The 22319-nt window shown below is 41.4% G+C and overlaps 1 protein-coding gene across 1 annotated transcript in view; it reads right to left on the minus strand.

Annotated features, from left to right (window-relative positions):
* PARD3B (par-3 family cell polarity regulator beta) overlaps positions 1-22319 on the minus strand; it is a 1801259-nt gene that overhangs the window by 1406342 nt on the left and 372598 nt on the right. Inside the window, 1 exon segment of the mRNA XM_040441847.1 lies at positions 8544-8653. Within this exon segment, the coding sequence (XP_040297781.1) occupies positions 8544-8653 (110 nt within the window).

Raw genomic sequence — 22319 nt, forward strand, 5'->3', positions numbered from 1 at the left:
AAGCATGGCTGAAGCAACCTGCAGGCCTGCAAAAGCAGTGAGGCTTTATAGGCCAAGAAGCCACACCCCACAGTCGGACACACCCAGTGCACACACACACTAGGAAGGAGATTAACCCTTCCAACACCAGGGAAGGGAAAACACCACTTAAAGGAGATGTGCACACAATAACATAAAAAGGAAGTGCACACATACACACATAACACAAAACCGCATGCACAACGTAGTGAGCTGCAATGGCACAGCTCAGCCTGCTACGCTGCCACATACATACTGTTGCCAGCGGCAACCACAGGTGAGGCAAATACCACAGCCCTCACCTGTGATTGAACACCAAAGAAAACCGCTGACAACCGCATGCGGTTCAGGAGTCACGGTCATAGCCATGGCCGTGACACCAATTCTTTCATAGTAATGGTGGCAACATAGGTTTCCATACATAGCAATGATAATATTTTACATGTACTATTCACATATAAATATACAAATTATAAAATATATCTTATAAAATGTATATGATAAAATATATATAATAATAAAATTATATGATAAAATTGTAATGGAAGAGGACATTGATATTGATATGTATAGGTATTGTTTAATAAACTTTCTGCATACTTCAATCTGAGACCAAATGCATGAGTGCTCGCTCATCCTTTCTATATTTTGTAAAATGTAGCCTGGCCTGGATGTTTTTCTTCCTAAGAAAAGGCTTTCGTCTTGCCACTCTACCCCATAGCCCAGACATATGAAGAATACTGGAGATTGTTGTCACATGTACCACACAGCCAGTACTTGCCAGATATTCCTGCAGCTCCTTTAATGTTGCTGTAGGCCACTTGGTAGCCTCCCAGACCAGTTTTCTTCTCGTCTTTTCATCAATTTAGGAGGGACGTCCAGTTCTTGGTAATGTCACTGTTGTGCCATATTTTCTCCACTTGATGATGACTGTCTTCACTGTGTTCCATGGTATATCTAATGCCTTGGAAATTCTTTTGTACCCTTCTCCTGACTGATACCTTTTAACAATGAGATCCCTCTGATGCTTTGGAAGCTCTTGCTGTAGGATGTGACTAAGAAAATTCTTAACTTTATTTGGAGTTAATCAGAGGCACTTTGAATGATGGCAGGTGTATGCTGACTCCTATTTAACATGATTTTGAATGTGATTGCTTAATTCTGAACACAGCTACATTCCAAATTATAATCCCCAATAATGCAACCACATTATTATTATTATTATTTTTATTTCCTTCCCTCCACCTAAAATATTTTAGTTTGTTTTTCAATTGAGTGGTACAGTTTATAGGTCACATTAAATGTGGAAAAAGTTCTGAAATTATTTATCTTTGTCTCATTTTTTTACAGCACAGAAACCTGACATTTTAACAGGGGTGTGTAGACTTTTTATATCCACTGTATACATGTCTCCATTCAATGCCTACATGGTAGCCTTCAATATTTCAGGCACTCATCCTATACACGTTACAATAAATATGAGCAGGTCACCTTAACCACAACTTTTACACATTTTATGCCAGGCCAGCTACCTCGATAGGACAAAGGTTTCCATATTCTAAACAGAGATAAAGGTCATTTGTAACTTTTGTGGAAGTGTATGCTGTTATGTGAGAATTCTGTCTCTTTTATGTTCTTAGGAGATGAAAAACACCTGGTAATCTTACATGGACAGCACCCTGGCCAGAACATTTCAGACAGCAACAAAAGACATTGATAACTCACACAGCATTCATTCTGCTGGATATTGTGCACACCTCAGAATAGAACTGCTCCGTCGTAGCACAATACAAGCTATCACGCACCATAGTAGGAATTCAGATATCAGGCTATGCAGTACAAAGCAGTCTGTAGTCTAACATATAGAGATGAGCGAATTTCAGATTTTGAAATTCGTTTGCGATTTGTTTACTGGTAAAAACAGAATTGCTTTATGGAGTCCTCTCCTGCATAACGGAAACGGGACGGATCCGTTATGCAGCTCATAGACTTCTATTATGATGGAATGAATAACGAAATGCCTCTGAAGGCATTCCGTTATGCATTCCATCATAGCATTGCGTTATGGTCCATGGTAATGGAATCCATAACGCAATTCTGCTTTTACCAGTAAACAAATTGCAAACTAATTTCATAAGCGGAAATTCGCTCATCTCTACTAATATATTACCTAGGAGATACGAGGCTTTGTGTAAGAATAGAAGTCAATTAACCTTTATTTTCACTGTATATCAAAGAATGTTATTATTTAATATTTGTATTTATTTATTTTACCGACTTATATAGGGCTGACATATTCCGCAGCTCTTTACAGACATTGGCATCACTCGCTGTCCCCTATGGGGCTCACAATCTAAGATCCCTATCAGTATGTCTTTGGAGTGTGGGATGAAACCAAAGCACCTGGAGAAAACTCATACAAACACAAGGAGAACATAGAAACTCCACCCAGATGTTGTCGTTGGTCGGGTTTGAACCCAGGACCCCAGCACTGCAAGACACCAGTGCTCATTTTTGACATAAAGGAGAATTCCTCTTCAAATAAGAAGGCTCATCCACAAAATATGATACATAAGTACACATTGATACATGTGTCCATATCTAGCCATACTGTTTGCTATGCACACGTATCTACCTACCGCAGTTTTAACCATCATAAGTTTTATTCCAAAACAAATGAGGCTGCCTGTGCAAATTGAAAACTAAGGGTTTGTTCATACTGGCATGGCCCATAACATGTGCTAATAAATTATATAGTAAGTCAGGCAGTGCTCATTTGAGCTCCATTTAAACAGGGCAGTCACTGTGCAGGCATAGCACGTAGGGACAAATGATCGTTAGGGATATGATGTCAATAACAATGATTTTTCTGTCTGCGTGAAGGATGCAATCAGACGACAAACATGCTCCCTTGCCAGCTGGTCACTGGGCATGTGTACGTGGGGCGATCATCAGCCCATGCAAAAGTACATCAAAGCTGGCCACAGGAGTATTAACATGAAGTTATTGCCCTGCAGGTATAACTCCTTATCCACCCTAACATACATGTTTAGCTTCGCCAAAGACATATGTCATTTCTTTTGAGATGATTAAGACTTTGTTTCCCCACTTATTTTGTGTCCATTTATCATATGCTAAAAAAACTAAACAAAATTTTTTATTTAAAGATAATCACTAAAATAAAGATAAAAAAGGAGTACTAAATCCACCAAACACACAAATACAGTTCACGGGAACTAACGTGTGGCCTGAAAATAAGTAAAGGCCTGTCCCTCAATGAAGAACTGGAAGTAAAGTGTGTTGGCAGTCAACCGTAGTTGAAAATAAAACAACCCAGGTTGCCGTCAGACTAAATCCTAAGTAGACTGCTACCAATAATACAGACAATGTATCCACCCCACCCAAAAATAGTGATTGTGGATATGTGCTGCTTCACCACCCGCGCTGAAGCCAGTGAAGCCACTCCTGAACACAATGTTGTGACTGCTAGCTAAAGAAAATTTGCTTGCCCTGCTCTAAGATGCTACATATCAAAGGTATATCAGGCTCAATGCCTTTCTGCACCCAGTGTCACCTCATCAGGAGCCCACCCTGTAACCCTATATTTAGAGCAAACTTTACAGAAGTCTGAGCAGTAAGAACGCGCTACCCCTCTCACATAGGGGCAGCACTCCGGTGCTAGGATGGTCGTAAAGCGGCCGCCGAAATTACGGCTTTTAAAATGGTATGACTCTACCTTCCTTCGTGTCAGTGGAAACTGCCTCCCCCCAGCATACAGGTCAGTACTGGAGTTCGCGCTGGGAACACCAGCGCCACGTACCAACCCTGTGCTGTCAGAACGAGGGGGCAGTCCAAGGAGACATCGCTCCTACAGTACAGCAGGGATAAAAGGCGGATCATACAAACAGGCTTCAGGAGAATACTGCACGCACAAGGATAGTGAAGGGAGACAGATGACGTCCTCAGAGAGCCTAAATAAAAGTTGAAGAATGTAACAGAGATTGTATTCTTCAGAAATGAAGAATACTTGATTATGTGGTATAATCACTCCTAAATTAGGAATGCATGTCATAAGCATATCCATAAACTGCCCTTACCTGAAAGAGCAATTAGTGACAGTTGATAAACCATGGATCAGAGGGTTAACCTGTAACGAATACAAGTTCCCCTGGGGCAACGATAACATAAAAATTAAAATGTTTCTGACATTAATAAATTCCACAGGTTTTGTTTTTTTAGCATCCCCTCCATCTGCGTTATTAGTCATTTAATGTAGGGGTGCATACCTCCATCATTGAGAATTATCACGTGAGCCATTTATCATATGCCCCAGGAAATGGACCCATAAAGTGGATGTCACTGAGCGGCATCCGTCCTTCATAGGAACCCATCTTTAAAAACTGTATATTGCACAGTTTTCCCTTAGTTTCACTGGATTCCTCAGCATAGAATAATGTAGTTTGCTGAGCTATTCAAAACAGTTAAAGAATGGAAACCCCACTGTATTCAGCCAAATGGAGGCCAAAAGAACACTTAGTGGGAGTAATGGGGGCCTATGGGTTCATTTAACTAGTACGCACTGGGAGCACTGGTTACTGCACAGTATACTTTTTTTTTACTGGAGTATGGAACAGCACAGTCTTCTGCACTATTCAAAGGGATTGATTGATCTAACAACTCAGGCAACCTCTGTAAGTGGTCTAAAATAACAATGAACGGATACTCACCTGTTCTATTCCATGTTGCTTCAAATGCTCTGCTCCGGTCATTATGCTGCTGACATCTTGGCTACAGAGGTGACGTTCCAAGCATAGGTCACCACTGCAGCCAATTGCTGGCCTCAGCCGCGTACAGAACGTCACCACTGCCGCCATAAGATAGCAGCGGTGAAGACCGGAGCACAGCACAGGAAGCGGCAGAGGAGAAAACAGGTGAGTATACATTCATTTGTTATTTTAGGCAGTTTAAAGGCGTTGACTGAGTTTTTATATGACTCAGAAAACCCCTTTAAAGAATGGAAACCCCACTGTATTCAGCCATATGGAGGCCGAAAGAACACTTATTTGGTGTAATAGAGACCCATGGGTCCATTTAAGTAATGTGCTGGGAGTTTTCCCAGTATATGCAATAAACGGACACAAAAGGGTAAAAAGAGCCTACAATGCTGCCAGGCAATTCTTGTGCTGCTATCCTTAAGACCAACAACAGTCCAGCTGAAAAGAAATCTAATATGGAGGACATTCTAGAAAGAATAACCAGAAGGGACTATACTGATATCAGACTGTTGGCAGGTTTTGCTTACAATTGCAGGATGCCTTAGTTGAGGAACAAAACTTTCTATAAGTGGATCTAAAAACTGTTTTAAGGGCATGCACATTTTAACCTGCATGTATGCCCTAGGTAAATCTGACAGGGTGATCTATAGAATGTGTTATACTTATTGGGCAGCACAGTGGCTAGTGCTGGGGTCCTGGGTTTGAATCCGACCAAGGACAACATCTGCATGGAGTTTGTATGTTCCCCCTGTGTTTGCATGGGTTTCCTCTGGTTTCCTCCCACACCCCAAAGACAAACTAATAGGGAACTTAGATTGTGAGCCCCATAAGGGACAGTTGGATGCTAGTGTCTGTAAAGCGCTGAGGAATATAGTAGCGCTATGGAAGTGCATAAAATTAAGTCAGGATTGGGTTAAAGCTAGAAACAAGCTAATATGCTAAATCCAGATCTGCTTGCAATCAGTTATTTTTTCGCTAGTAGAGAACAGGTTAACTCTGGTCAGATGCTGTGTGATATTTCAGAGCTGGCTGAATCCCGGTTTGCACACCCGTATTGGACAAACAATCCTGTTTGGAATTGCTACAGAATGCTGCTGGGGTAGTGTTTACAGCCCTGGGGATGCAGATGAATTCAAATGCATTGCAAGCAGCTGGTTTGAGAGACCAACTGTCCCAGAGGTGCAGAGATGGGGAAGGAGGTGATGGAGCTATAAACACAGCCAGCATGAAGGTCAGTGTGAAAGCCGGGGCCATCTGTCGTCTGGGGTGCATTGAATTCTGGTGGCCAGGCTCAGTTATATCCCAGGGAGTGACAGCCTCCCTCCCAAGAGGAAGAGAGAAAAGAAACCACATGTTGGTTCAGGCCGGGAGGGATGCACACAGCGGTGAGCACAAAATAAACAAATTAATGATTAAAGCTCCAAATCACTGCTCTTTATGGACAAGCAATGAGACACCTGATTTCTATATCTTCTCTTCAGTATATCAGTGGTTATGCAATATACAGAGAAACCAATTAACAGGTTACAATTTTTTCTATACCAGATTACAACAGTCCACAACGGTAACACTGACATGGAAAAGGATCTAGGAATTTTAATAAACAGCAAACTAAGCTGCAAAAACCAGTGTCAGGCAGCTGCTGCCAAGGCCAATAAGATAATGGGTTGCATCAGAAGGGGCATAGATGCCTGTGATAAGAACATAGTCCTACCACTTTACAAATCGCTAGTCAGACCACACATGGAGTACTGTGTACAGTTCTGGGCTCCTGTAAACAAGGCAGACATAGCAGAGCTGGAGAGGGTCCAGAGGAGGGCAACTAAAGTAATAACTGGAATGGGGCAACTACAGTACCCTGAAAGATTATCAAAATTAGGGTTATTCACTTTATAAAAAAGACGACTGAGGGGAGATCTAATTACTATGTATAAATATATCAGGGGTCAGTACAGAGATCTCTCCCATCATCTATTTATCCCCAGAACTGTGACTGTGACGAGGGGACATCCTCTGCGTTTGGAGGAAAGAAGGTTTGTACACAAACATAGAAAAGGATTCTTTACGGTAAGAGCAGTGAGACTATGGAACTCTCTGCCTGAGGAGGTGGTGATGGTGAGTACAATAAAGGAATTCAAGAGGGGCCTGGATGTGTTTCTGGAGCGTAATAATATTACAGGCTATAGCTACTAGAGAGGGGTCGTGGATCCAGGGAGTTATTCTGATTGGAGTCGGGAAGGAATTTTTTATTCCCCTAAAGTGGGGAAAATTGGCTTCTACCTCACAGTTTTTTTTTTTGCCTTCCTCTGGCTCAACTTGCAAATGGATGGACAAATGTCTTTTGTTACTTCTGAAATTATAAAAATGGATATTTGCATCAGTCTATGCATCATGTATGTATTCAATAATGCTAGTAATTTGGTACAGTAGAGACAGGAGGACAAGCACGGCAGCCAGAAGAATGTTATCTGGCCATTGCAGTCTGAATGTTCAGTAACTGTGGACTCGTTGGAAAACAACCAAACCTTTAGGCCACCTGCACGTTGCAGAATCTGCACCATTTTTCATAACCAAAGGGTATGAGATTACACAGTGGTCTACTAGGTGTAGTTTGCAGTGTACAACATCCCCCTCCTATGTGTGAGCTACCTTAGATTCAGCAAGGCAGTCAGCTAGAGGAAGGAGTGACACACACCTCTACAGGAGCAAAAACAAGTAAACACTTTTTAATGAAGCCTATTTAGAAAGTTGCTTTATTATTCATTTAGGAGACAATCAAAACACCCAATCAAATGGTGTCTATACGCTTATGTGTAGTCAAAACGGTGAGATTCTCTATTGGGGAAGGAAGGATATGTAGAGAGGCCACCAGTTGCCATGTGCTATGGAGGGGCAAATTACTGATTACAGTATTAAGGCTGAAAGGCAAAGCACAGTTCTTCTGACCATTACAGCAGTGAGAGTCCACCCGTTCTGGAGTGGAGCTCAAGAAACTTAGATAAGCAGAGAGGGTGCCTACATAAAACTACTGAAAAATATATGGTACAGGTAACATAGTAATAATGGATACTGATATTACTCAAGTTTACACAATATGGGTCATTATGAAAATTCACTTGAAATTAGAGATTTTGTGGACTCCAGGGAGACAAGAGCTGGAGTCCACAAAAAGCAATACACAAGCTCAGGAGTCCTTACATTCATGAGCTTCAAACTCTTGCTGCTGATGGGCAGCTTATTCTTTATAGCATAGTAAGAAAGCTGTGAATCACCCAGAGACTAGTAGGTGGAGCAGCATCTTCTGAATAGGTTAATAAGTGCTTAGATACTGCTGGTACTTCTCATCAGGGATTTTAAGAAAAAAAAACTGTGCCAAAAAAGTAAGCATGCGGCCATTTCAACAGGTCTCTGCCACTAGTTTGTGGTGCTTTAATATAGTGCAGCATAAAACTGGCAAAAATTCCCCTTCAAAGAAGTCTGTTGGTTTTGCTTTTTCTTGTGATAAAATAACCATTAAAACATGTAAATGATAAATACAGATTGGAGGCAGCTTATCATCATAATGTGCACTGCTCACACTAGCACCATGGCAGCTATGCTGAAGGTATCTGCAGACAGATAGGAATGAAATGGTACAGGATATCTGCATATTCAAGTGATCCTTTCTGAACACGTACAAGATTAAGATGTCTCAGACCATGACTACTATATGGAATACTGTATGTGAGAGAGGCCAGTGTTCACACTAACCTGAACGACAAGTTTTAGATTCTGCTCAGCATCATGAGAGGATCCTGGATGAAAATCTGCCACAGGTCCCATTGTAGGGTCACTACTCCGCCTGACCAGAAGAGGGGTTCCTGCAACAAAGCAGAAGACAATCAGTTACACAGAAAAGAACAGACAAAGCTTTCATATCTGAATAGTAGCCATTAAAATAATATTTTTCCCTGTCTGCCTCATGTGCTCACAGTGTGACAAAACGTATGTTCTTTTCTAGAAAACAAACATAAGACACAGAGTCTAATAGGAAAGCTCTTCAGATGTCTGGCTAATGTTAATGCTTCTCCTCTGGACCTGTCATGTAGAAGAAAGAAAATAATTGGATTAAGCCACAGCATTTCAGTGGTTAGAAGGTCAATAGCCATTTAAAATTTCCAATGCCATCCAAAGCCTACCTGTGCAAGTCATAAGAATATATTAAATACCAATAAAACAAATTGAGTTAATTTAATGTGAAAGCAGGGATGGAAACCAATAAAGCGGATCCATTATGACTTGAAAAAGCTTTTCTACTGGAGGCTCTAGACAAGCAACAGAGAATAACCATCTGTGCTTCCACGCAGCCCATAAAGAGGATTACATCGGGGCAGCACCTCGTGTCTATGTATTTATTTTTATATTGATCACAGGTCTTCACAGAAAATATTCCATTGACAGCTGAAGAGACAAATGCTGGTATTCCAGAAACAAACTAAAAAAGACTTAAAGAGCTGGAGGGGTCTGAACGTCACATGGCGGAAATTAGCATTCAGTGATCATAACTTCTGTAGACACGCCATGGATGTGAATTCATTAAAGAAATCACAATTTTCCATTTAGGCTCAAGAGCTTCATTATCTTAACTGGTAGCTTTGCAGTATGTATGACAGCTTGTTTGCATAATGACAGGAGAAACGAGTACTTTATGTAAATGAAAAAGGTGGACAATGAAAAACAGAGGAAGCAAACATGTGTTATTGGATATATTTGTGAATTTTAAGTGTAATGTATCAAGCTAATTTAGAAATGTGGTGCTTTTCTGTAGTTAAACATCCCTCCAAGAAAAACAAGACCAGTCTGTGAAATAATTGATAGCAATGTAATTCTCCTATTAACATGAAAGCCGGTTTCCCGATTTCTCAATTTTTCCTTCTATCTTTCCCACTTTATGTATCCCAAACATATGCAACATGGCCACCATGAGATTAATTGGTGCTAATAAAGATCAATTGTCTTTCATTGAGCACTGGATTGCAGGACAAGTCAAAGCATTTAATATTTCTTTCAATTTCTAATCACACAAGTTCTCTTGTTTTTTTAATACTTTCAATAAGAATACGCTGCAAGGACAAATTCCTTAAACCTATATAAAGCCCAGAAAACTAATTGGGTGGCCAATAGGTTGCCCATGCCAGTCATCCAGGCACCATGAGTCTACTGAACATGTGGGTGTGCTTGGTACTGCAGCTTAGCCCCACTGAAATGAACGATGCCCCTTCATTCTGCATCAGAAGGGGGTCAAGTGGGTAGACCCCCACCAATCAATGATGGTCTATCATATCAACCTTATCAAGGATAAGCTATTAAAGTTTTAGACACAGAAAACATACATTTCTGTAATATTATTCCAAAAATTGTATACAGCACAATCACATTCCACAGCAGTGAACAGAGAATTTAATCATTTACATCAATCTCATTACCTACTGGGGCTCACCATCTAATTTTTCTGCACAGACAGACTAGGGTTAATTTCACAGGAAGCCAATTGAACTATGAATGTTAACTTTAAGGCCTCTTTCACACGAGCGTGTCTGGATAAGGTCCGGATGCGTTGTGGCAAACCCGCGCGAGTAGGTACACAATTGCAGTCAGTTTTGACTGCGATTGCGTTCCGTTGTTCAGTTTTTGTTGCGCGGGTGCAATTGCGTTTTGCACACGCGTGATAAAAAACTGAATGTGGTACCCAGACCCGAACTTCTTCACAGAAGTTCAGGTTTGGGTTCAAGGTTGTGTAGATTGTATTATTTTCCCTTATAACATGGTTATAAGGGAAAATAATAGCATTCTGAATACAGCCGGCATAGTACTGTACAATAGGGCTGGAGGGGTTAAAAAAAATATATATATATAATTTAACTCACCTTAACCGCCTCCAGACCGCCTAACGCAGGATTGCGTTCCGGAGGCGGTCGATTCATTCCTCCTGGACGCGCCGGCGCGTCATCTCGCGAGGCGCAAGATTACGCTCACAGCCGGCCTGCGCATGCGCATCGCGGGCCGGCAAAAGTTAGAGGACAAGTTTGTCATCAGCCTGCCAGCCAATGATCGTCACTGGCAGGCTGATGATTTTCAAAAAAAACTAATCACAAGCCAGTTAACACATTATATTTATAAATACTTGCTTGCGGATGCTTGCGATTTTCACACAGCCGCATTCACTTCTATGGGGCCTGCTTTGCGTGAAAAACGCACAAAATAGAGCATGCTGCGATTTTCACGCAACACACAAGTGATGCATGAAAATCCCCGCTCATGTGCACAGCCCCATAGAAATGAATGGGTCCTGATTCAGTGCGGTTGCAATGCGTTCAACTCACGCATTGCACCCGCGCGGAAAACTTGCCCGTGTGAAAGGGGCCTTAGGATTTAAAGGAATATTCCAGGATATTACTATTGATGGCCTATTCAATATCTGGTTAGCCATGGTCAGGTACTACTAAGTAGCTCCAGCACCAAAGCTATACAGCTCCATGTAGTGGAAGGTGCAAATTACTGCAGCACTGCACCTGTTGAAGTGAATGTGAGCAATACTGCAGTAGCCAGTTGCTTCCAGTGGATAGGGCTGTGTATCTCTTGCTGTTTGTAGGCAGTTACTACTGAGGATCAGCAGGTCCTGGTTGCAGGAAGCGAAGACCGTTGGCGTGCGAACAGTATTCCGTGCATTTCTTGTACAGACTTCCAGCACCAGAGCTAACAGCTGATCAGTGGGGGTGCAGGGTGTCTCATACCCCCACCAATCAGATATTGATGGCCTATTCTGAGAATAGACCATCAATATTAACATTTTTGAATACCAATTAAAAATCTATTCAAATGATATATAAAGGGGTTGTTCCATTTATAAAAACAAAACAAAGGAAATGTGCCACTGAAAAAACTTTAACTGCCAGTTAAAAACATCTCCTTTTCCTCTAACCTGTTTTTATTTTCTTATTGCAGATTTTTAAAATTCTATGTCCTGAACATGATTATAAGGGGGCCATCTTGCCTGAGCTGTTCTTAACAGCATTTAGAAAGTGTGGAAAAAACTGCTTTACGGCAGCCCCATGGTCCATAGACACAATGGTCAGGAGGGGACCTCATTGACTTCTATGGGAGAGTCTTCTAGGCATGTTGTGTGACCTGTGCAGAGGTCATTGTACACAGAAAGAATAGATAAACTCTGACAATCTATTATAAATGGAGGATCCTGTCTTATCTATACACAGAGGTGATATCATTACATGCAGGATTAGATTGATAGATAAGCAGGCAACTGTAGTAAAGTGATCTGTACAGGCCAAAATTTGGTGCCTATTATTAAGTTTAGTGACCAGTGTGAAAACTGCAGGATTTTATGGTTTTTTTTTAATTATAGATATTGACATGGAAAATTAAAAATCACCACCTAAAATGCTTTAAAATATGTTAAACATAAAAACATGATTTAAACAATAGGTTATGTATTGATGATACTTCCCAGAATGAAGAGCAGATACAAACAGCAAGTCATGTTCAGGCATATCCATAACTTACACAGACAGCAGACTGACTTCAATGAGGATGTTTAACGCTCCATTTCTCCTGTGGTGGAACTGTGGGGAAACTGAAAACTTGTTGCCTCCTAAGTTGACGGCTAATTGCTGGGGGTTTCTGGTCAGAAGAACCTGTGATCAGCTTATCATGAGGATGTTTTTCTAACAAAAACAGAATGCTTAAAGTAGATGACCTGATTAAGCAGTTCCCAAATATATCAATCTCAGATGGCTTCCATCATTTCACATGATCCATTAAGGATGACAGATTCCCCATAATCCTTCTAACTGATCTGTGATGATTAGTTAGGATCTGCTTCCCTCACCTATTACTACATGCTTCACTAGTATGACAAAATGGAGCAAAATCTGACAGCTTACCACCATCAGCTTCTAGGGCTCCACACAATGCACAGAACTAAGAGTCACTTTAAATCAAAATTATTTTCAATAAAATGTAAGAATGAATGATCACAGTTCACACAGTACAAGTAAATGCTGCAGATGTGCCCTAGATCAAACCACACATGAATGTTAAGGCAGTTTGATTCTGATTGTGTTTTGTTCCTGCAAGAATAGGCAAAGTCGATTCATAATTTAATGCGGGTCAGAGAGAAATGACATCACAGTCCAACACAAAGATGAAAAATCATCTATACTGGTGAACAACCTATTAAATTTGGTAGCTTTCAGCTATTGAAAACAGAAAGAAAAGAAGCAACTGTAGAGAGATGGTTTTGTTATTTTTCTTTGTTACAATGAATCAATAAAAAGTCTAAAAAAAGAAAAAAATGTCAAAAACACAGTGGCAAGGAGGATGCATAGATTAGGATAATTCGGATGTAAAGTGGCATATTAGTAGATTTATGTTATTGTGTTGTGATAGCCAAATGTAATGCCAGAGTCAGTGGAAAACGGCTTGCATCGTTATTAAGCAAGTACAAGAAAAATAAGCACAGCATGAGGGGGTGGGTGTAATTTACCAGCGTGGGAAGATAATCACAAGTCTTACAATTCTCTCTCTTCAACTTCTCTTTGTTATCTTTCTATTTTTCATATGTAAGATACTAGTCGGCACCTCTTGACTGGACCCCCGTTCTGCTATAAAATGGGGCTCTGCTGAACTTCCTCTCTATACACATTAACAGGATAGAACACATACAGATATTCAGCATGTCATAATAACATACGGCTCCATCCTCTAACACCACTTGTGCAATATGCATTCAGAACTCATCATATGTCAGAATAATGAACGAAACCACAGCTGAAAATCTGCACAAAATTCTAGCAATTAGCCCAATGATATTATCCTAACTTTATTTCCACTAAAATTGCCATTAGTTGATTATACAATTTTATAAAAGAGATTTTATAAAAGTAAGAAATTGTAAAAAAAATTAAATCAATGTTGGATCTGTTTTGTGATAATCACAATCACATGCTTTTTTATTTGCTTTATTTTTTTATCTTCAAAGAGAGAGATAAAACCCTAGATTTCTGAAACCAAGTTTTGTAACGCGATGTCATATGAGATAAGTTTCAGTGTTGCCTGAGCTTTTACCACATCATGAAATCTGTAGAGGATAGGTTCTGTACAGCAGCTTTTATATTGGACATATTGGTAGTGTCTAAAAAATTCAAGACCTGACTAGCAGAGAGAAACCATATTAAAGGGGTTGTGATGGAATCCTAAAAAAAATTATTTTTTTGTGTGAACCTTGTCTAGTCTCCTGTAAAGCATAATAGCGTACCTGTCAACTTTTCCTAAGCCACCACTTCGATCTTCAAGCTCCTGCTGAGCTCCATTGTTTACAACCAGAACTTTCAGGTTGTGGGCGTACATTCACAGCAGCCACAACACTTCCCATACTGTTGTAAGCTGCAATGTAAACACCTACTACATACACCCTTCCCTGGGCCAGAAATTCAACCCACTACACCCTCCATTAGAGATGAGTGAAGTTTAGAAAAATTCAATTTGGCGGCTTCTAAGTTTGACAAGAAATTTGTTTTGTAAAGAATTAATTAATTAGTCACAAAATGCTATAAATCAGGTATATTCAGGCCAATCTGCCTAACAGTAACAGTGGCCTACAATACTAATGCACAGTAAATCTACAGCTTACAGAACGGATAACCTATGAACAGTGGTGCACTGCACACTTATGTACACAGCAGTAAATTAGACTTGTCTGTATTATTGACCGCACAATAACTCTATAGCTAACAGAATGGATTAGTTATGACTCTTGCTGTACTGCACAGTTATGTACACAACGATAAATTGCAGCAGAGTCTGTAGTTCAGCAGTCTCCTAGGCTCTCCCTGCAGTCTTCCTGCACTCTCCCTCTCTAATATTGTCCCACACTCTCTGTTAAAGGGGTTGTCCTGTTTCAGAGCTGAACCCGGACATACCTCTATTTTCACCCAGGCAGCCCCCCTGACTTGAGCATCGGAGCAGTTCATGCTCCGATGCTCTCCTTTGCCCTGCGCAATTTAGTTCCAGTGACGAACTGGGTTCTCCATGGGGCTGCCAGGAAGCCCGGTGACGTCACCAGCACTGATGGGCGGGCTTTAGCGCTGCCCTAAACAGTAAAACGGCTAGGGCAGTGCTAAAGCACGCCCATTAGAGCAGGTGACGTCACCGAACACACTGCCGGGTGGAAGCTTCCGCCCAGCAGTGTGTTGTAGTAAACAAAAGAGCCCGTGCCCTGTGCAATCTAGTGCAGGGCAAGGGAGCGCATCGGAGAATGAGATGCTCTGAACCTGGACAACCACTTTAACAGTTCATAGCAACATTGTCCCTAGTGCATGAGCATCTTGTCACATCTCTCCCTATGCTCAGCTCACAAAAAAATGTCGACGACCTCACAGGATCAAAGTTTTACTGGGCTCTGCCTAGCTGCAATATCACAGGGGGATAGCTATCTGCGGATTGGCTGGCTGCATGGCATTATGGGTGATCTCGTGTTCCCAGACATGTCTCCTCTACACTTACTTTCACTTTCTAACAAATGCAGCTGCCATTTTAGGAAAACTGATTTGTTACCACTAAGCACAAAGAAATTCATATTCATTTAGAATAAAAGTGTTCCTAAACTCCAGATTGAATTCTGATTCAGATGCTTCACTCAACACCACCCTCCATTATCCATTTGCTGTCTCAAACAATGGATTCTGCCTATACAGTTTGTGGATTCAGACTGTTGACCAGCCCATTCCAAGATCACATGGGTCTGACATCATGACAAGTGTTGAGCGAAACTAAGTGGACTTCGATCCGAATTTCAGGGAAATTTTTATTCGCCATGAAGCCGATTTTCCACGTGCTTCGTGGTAGCAAATTGATCTTCCCTGAAATGATTTCAAAAAATATATACCCACGTCATCAATTTGCTCACAACGGGCCAGCCGTCATCTTGATTGAAGATCTTGCATGAAATCCAGTGCGCGGTGACGTATGAAGTCACCACTCCATCACAGACAGTACAAGTTTTCACGCCAGATCTTTAATCAAGATGGCAACGGCTGGCCTAATGTGAGCAAATGGATCAGTAAAGTATGATTTTTTTTATTTTTTTATTTTTACACTGTTAGGGCTCATTCAGATGGCCATATGCTGTCCGCAAAAATGCTGATCCGTTTTTTTTGCGGATTAGATGCTGTCCCATTCACTTCTATGGGGCCCTTTTCTTCCATTGCACAGCTCAGCAAAAAAATTAAACATGTCCTATACTTGTCACTGAAAATCAGGACATGGCCCTATTGAAGTCTATGGATCAGCAACAAAACGGAATGCAATCCGTTTTTTTGCGGACATACTGTAGTGTCGGCAAAAAAACGGATCCGCATGCGGCCGTCTGAATAAGCCCTTATTTATATCAGATTATGAACATGGCATCTGAGGGGTACAATAATGGGAAGCAGCACAATCGCTGTTCCTTATCATTTTGTAACACCCCAGAGTGGTGTTACCACTCCTGCACCTTGCTACTATCTTTTATAGTCTAACCTGTATGTCATCTACTACAAGAAAATTTAGACTAGCAAATTCATATACATAGTCACAGCTGCATATCCATCAAGCAAACATGGTTGATAAAAAAAATGGCTGCACAACATTTCACATACAAACAATAGAGCTGATTTTTTATTTATTTTTTATCAACCATGTTTGCTTAATGGTTATGCACCTGTGACTATGTATGTGAATGTGCTAGTCTAAATTTTCTTGTAGTATATATTGAGGCTAGCGCCTCTTTTAGACTGAGCAACGGCCATCTGCCTGGGGCTTCTGAGCAGAGTACAAATGTAGCTGGTTCGTACACTGCCCTGAATATTGTAGGCTTAGGTAAGTCCAAGAGAGGCGGTATATTAGTGTTAGGTACTCGTCTGCGGAAGCCACCTTGAAGCCTTGTAGATGGGCCCGACACAAGTTTGATCAAAAATATAAGCAAAGAGCTTCTATTTTTCCATTTATAGTATAATACCACTTTAATTTAGAATGATACCCATTTCTCAGCTCTGTATGTCATCTATATATTTATTTCCAGGTCCCTCAACACTGTTTATTGCTTCAGAGCCAAAAGCCTGGGGTCCAGCCGTATCCAGGAAGGAGCATCGTGACACAATTAAAGAGACATTTAGGTCGCGCTACAACAGTCGGCATTTTCTACACCTGGGACACGATATAGAGGGCCCTGGGCAGAGGTGGCTCGTTGTAATTGCACCCACTACTTACAAAGAAATGCACTTTGTGACAAAGTAATACTTCACAAAGCAATTTTTTTGGCAAAAATCAGGGAAGTAGAAGAATCGCATTTTTGAATACTTCACACATCTCTAATCATAACCATTCGGGTGGGGATTCTGAATGGATCATGGGAGACCTGGTCGTGATGTCAGTGGAAATACAGTCTCCACAGAAGGTGCATTAACATGAGTACTCTACCGATCTCCTTAGTGAGATGGAAATTGTAGCACAAGTAAATTAGTCAGTTGCAGGGTGTGGCAAGGAAACAACAGGGAAAATAAACCCTTTAATAAGGTTATTAATATTTTTGACATGTCCAATATTTGTCTTCGAGACTACTCTAAACCAAGTTTCTGCTATCAACTACTACTATTACATACTACAGGGTGGGCCATTTATATGGATACACCTTAATAAAATGGGAATGGTTGGTGATATTAACTTCCTGTTTGTGGCACATTGGTATATGTGAGGGGGGAAACTTTTCAAGATGGGTGGTGACCATGGCGGCCATTTTGAAGTCGGAAAGCAGTTTGCTAACTGTAGCATGGGAGATGGGTGGTCTCGTAGGGTCTTGCATTGAAATCTGCTGCAATGACCCGGTTACTGCGTTCACCAGACATCAACACAATTTCTATCCGCTCCTCACGTGTTAACCTCGGCGACATGTCAATGGCTGTAAACAAAGAGAAATTTGTAAATAACTCATGAAAGAATAAAGTTACGTTAAAACCAAGCACACCATTGTTTTTATTGTGAAATTCCCAATAAGTTTGATGTGTCACATGACCCTCTTCCTATTGAAAAAACAAAAGTTGGATTCAAAATGGCCAACTTCAAAATGGCCGCCATGGTCACCACCCATCTTGAAAAGTTTCCCCCCTCACATATACTAATGTGCCACAAACAGGAAGTTAATATCACCAACCATTCCCATTTTATTACGGTGTATCCATATAAATGGCCCACCCTGTAGAACTGTACATTATTACAGCTATAGCTTTAAAGGGTTTCTATCACTTCATATCACATATTTAGGTGTCAGACACTAGCGATCCGCTAGTGTCTGCTCTAACAAACCATCCTAATATGATAGGTTTTGGGGCAGCCGTTTTGCTAAAATAACAACTTATATCTATATGCTAATGAGCCTCTAGGTGCTATGGGGGCGTCATTAGCACCTAGAGGCTCCGACTACCTTCCTAAACTGTCGCCGCCCAGCGCGTCCCTCCAGCCCGCCCATCTCCTGCTGAATGCGATCCTCTCCGTGCGCGTCTCTGTTCTGCGCATGCGCAGTGAATGTCTGACCGCTTCCCTGCTCAGACATCTCCACTGCGCCTGTTCCTCGGAGCACTATGATGTCATCGGCGCAGGCGCAGTGGAGATGTCTGAGCAGGGAAGCGGTCAGACATTCACTGCGCATGCGCAGAACAGAGACGCGCACGGAGAGGATCGCATTCAGCAGGAGATGGGCGGGCTGGAGGGACGCGCTGGGCGGCGACAGTTTAGGAAGGTAGACGGAGCCTCTAGGTGCTAATGACGCCCCCATAGCACCTAGAGGCTCATTAGCATATAGATATAAGTTGTTATTTTAGCAAAACGGCTGCCCCAAAACCTATCATATTAGGATGGTTTGTTAGAGCAGACACTAGCGGATCGCTAGTGTCTGACACCTAAATATGTGATACGAAGTGATAGAAACCCTTTAATAAAATATTTCTCAAAAAAATAAATAAAAATGGAAGCACTATAAAAAGTGTACCAAACCTTATCTCTTTCAAGCTCCCTCCAGGAAATTTTCTTTTTTTTTCTTCGTATTTTGCTCCAAGCCCTTCCAGAGCCATAACTTTTATTTTTCGATTCACATAGCTGCATGAGGGCTTGTTTTTTGTGGGACAGGTTGTACTTTGTAAAGGCAACATTTACGGTTGCATACAATGTAGAAGGAAGCTGGAAAAAATTCAGTCTTAGCTTGTCTAGTCCTCTTAAGTTGCGCTCCAATTTCTGACCTGCTTGATTACTGGATTGACCCAGTGCTGCCTATCCTGACTCCTGCCTGACTCCTCGTGCCCTGATCTCAGCTTGTCCCCTGTCATCGCTCTTATCTGTCCCCTTGGGGGTCACTTACCAGTGTCTCTGGACCTCTTTCGGTCAGCTGTCACTGAACAGAGACTACTTCATGAGGTAACGACCTGGTTTTGAAAGGGTTAGAACTGGGGGAAGCGTGACAGATAAATAACTCCCCTAGTAGCAGAAATCCCCCAAAAATACACTTAATGGTACATACACTGAGCAAAAATATAAACACAACACTTTTGGTTTTTCTCCCATTTTGCATGAGCTGAACTCAAAGATCTGAAACATTTTCTACATACACAAAAGACCCATTACTCTCAAATATTGTTCACAAATCTGTCTAAATCTGTGTTAGTGAGCACTTCTCCTTTGCCTAGATAATCCATCCCACCTCACAGGTGTGGAATATCAAGGTGCTGATTAGACAGCATGAATATTGCACAGGTGTGCCTTAGACTGCTCACAATAAAAGTCCACTCTGAAATGTGCAGTTTGATCACACAGCACAATGCCACAGATGTCGCAACATTAGAGGGAGCATGCAATTGGCATGCTGACTGCAGGAATGTCTACCAGAGATGTTGCTCGTGCAATGAATGTTCATTTATCTACCATAAGCCGTCTCCAAAGGCGTTTCAGAGAATTTGGCAGTACATCCAACCGGCCTCACAACCGCAGACCCCGTTTAACCACACCAGCCCAGGACCTCCACATCCAGCATGTTCACCTCCATGATCGTCTGAGACCAGCCACCCGGACAGCTGCAGCAACAATCTGTTTGCATAACCAAATAATGTATGCACAAACTGTTCGAAACTGTCTCAGGGAAGCTCATCTGCATGCTCGTTGTCCTCATCAGGGTCTGGACCTGTCTTGTCCTGACTTGAGTGGGTAAATCACATTTGTTGGCGTCTGGCACATTGGAGAGGCGTTCTGTTCACGGATGAGTACCGGTTTTCACTGTTCAGGGCAGATGGCAGACAGTGTGTGTGGCATCGTGTGGGTGAGCAGATTGCTGACGTCAACGTTGTTGATCGAGTGGCCCATGGTGGCGGTGGGGTTATGGTATGGGCGGGCGTATGTTACTGACAATAAACACAGGTGCATTTAACTGATGGAATTTTGAATGCACAGAGATACTGTGACGAGATCCTGAGGCCCATTGTTGTGCCATTCATCCACGACCATCACCTCATGTTGCAGCATGATAATGAACAGCCCCATATTGCAAGGATCTGTACACAATTCCTGGAAGCAGAAAACATCCCAGTTCTTGCATGGCTAGCATACTCACCGGACATGTCAACCATTGAGCATGTTTGGGATGCTCTGGATCGGCATATACGTCAGTGTGTTCCAGTTCCTGCCAATATTCAGGGCCAACATTCCACAGGCCACAATCAACAACCTGAACAACTCTATGCAACGGAGATGTGTTGCACTGCGTGAGGCAAATGGTGACCACACCAGATACTGACTGGTTTTCTGACCCTCCCCCTCCCTCCAGTAAGGCAAAACTGTGCACATTTTAGGGTCCATTCACACGTCCGTTGTTTCTTTCCTGAGCTGTTCCGTTTTTTGCGGAACAGATCTGGACCCATTCATTTCCAATGGGTCCTGAAAAAAAATCAGACATTGAGCTGTCCGATTTTTTTTCAGGACCCATTGAAAATTGGTCCAGATCTGTTCCGCAAAAAACGGAACAGATCAGGAAAGAAACAACGGACGCGTGAATGGACCCTTAGAGTGGTCTTTTATTGTGGGCAGTCTAAGGCACACTTGTGCAATATTCATGCTGTCTAATCAGCATCTTGCTATGCCACACTTGTGAGGTGGGATGGATTATCTCGGCAAAGGAGAAGTGCTCACTAACACAGATTTAGACAGATTTGTGAACAATATTTGAGAGTAATGGGTCTCGAGTTTAGCTCATGCAAAATGGGAGCAAAATCAAAAGTGTTTATATTTTTGCTCAGTGTATATAAATGCAAATAGTTCCTCATTTAATAATACTTATTCAAATCTACCCAGCAAGCCATAAATAACTGGTAAAGTAGGCTCTAAAATATACTAAACCTACAAAAAACAGGGCCATATTATACCATAAAAATAAATGTATTAATCCACATCATAGATGATTAAAATATCACAAATAATGAAAAACATTATCAGTAGCAGAAGAAAAGGACAGCATCACTGATATACAGGATAAAGAAAAATTATATGCAGTGACCAATAACCATGCAATCATTACACAGGAGCAGCCCTAGCTCAAATCTGTTCAGAGACACAACAGGTCCAAACAAAAATCAAATAAGTTTGTTTTGGAAGCTGAAAACTGGATAATGTGAGACCGTGTTACCTTTAATGTTTTTCAAGTGTCACAGACGACAACGGCCAGACAGTCATATAACTCGAATGTAAGCGTGTTGATTTTATGCGGGCAGAAGGGATTGAAAAGTGTTTGGATCCACACTGCAGGGTGGCAGGGGATATAAATAAAAGCACCAGCAAGATCCCTGTAAAAGTTTAATTAAATAAAATGCATGCTACTTTTATTGGCAATTATTGTGCAATTAATAATTAATCTCTGTATTGAAAAGGCTATTTCTGTCTTTAAAGAATGTGGTCTGTAAAATGTCAGCAGCATAGAAAAAAGAGAAGAGGATAACAAGCAAATAACTGAACAAAGTAAAAGCATCTTTAATAAGTAATGCTTCCCGGCTAGAAATAAAGGTTTGTCTCCATACTGTGCATATTAGGTGTACTAGTTGCTTTGAGAACTAATGGCATTCAGCTAAAAGGCCAGACAAGGAAGAGTTTCTCTTACATAATACTTTCCAGTGGGAAATGATATGAATGACTATACATTTAGGACTCTAGATACTGTTAACGCTATGCGTCTTTAACTACACAAGCTACATTATACCACACTAGGAGGGACTAGGGGCAGAGATGGTCTTAAAAAAGGTTTCAGGCACAATAGTTAAAAATTAAAATTAGTAAATCTCAAGGAGCCACCATTGTCTGGACAACTATCAACAAGTCTACTATGGGGCCCTACCTCTGCCTCTAATTTCATATATGGCATGCTCCAAATGATTATGGAAAACTATAGAGAGCAGGGATCCCATG

This window comes from Bufo bufo, chromosome 7, assembly GCF_905171765.1.
Source record: "Bufo bufo chromosome 7, aBufBuf1.1, whole genome shotgun sequence".
Taxonomy (NCBI): domain Eukaryota; kingdom Metazoa; phylum Chordata; class Amphibia; order Anura; family Bufonidae; genus Bufo; species Bufo bufo.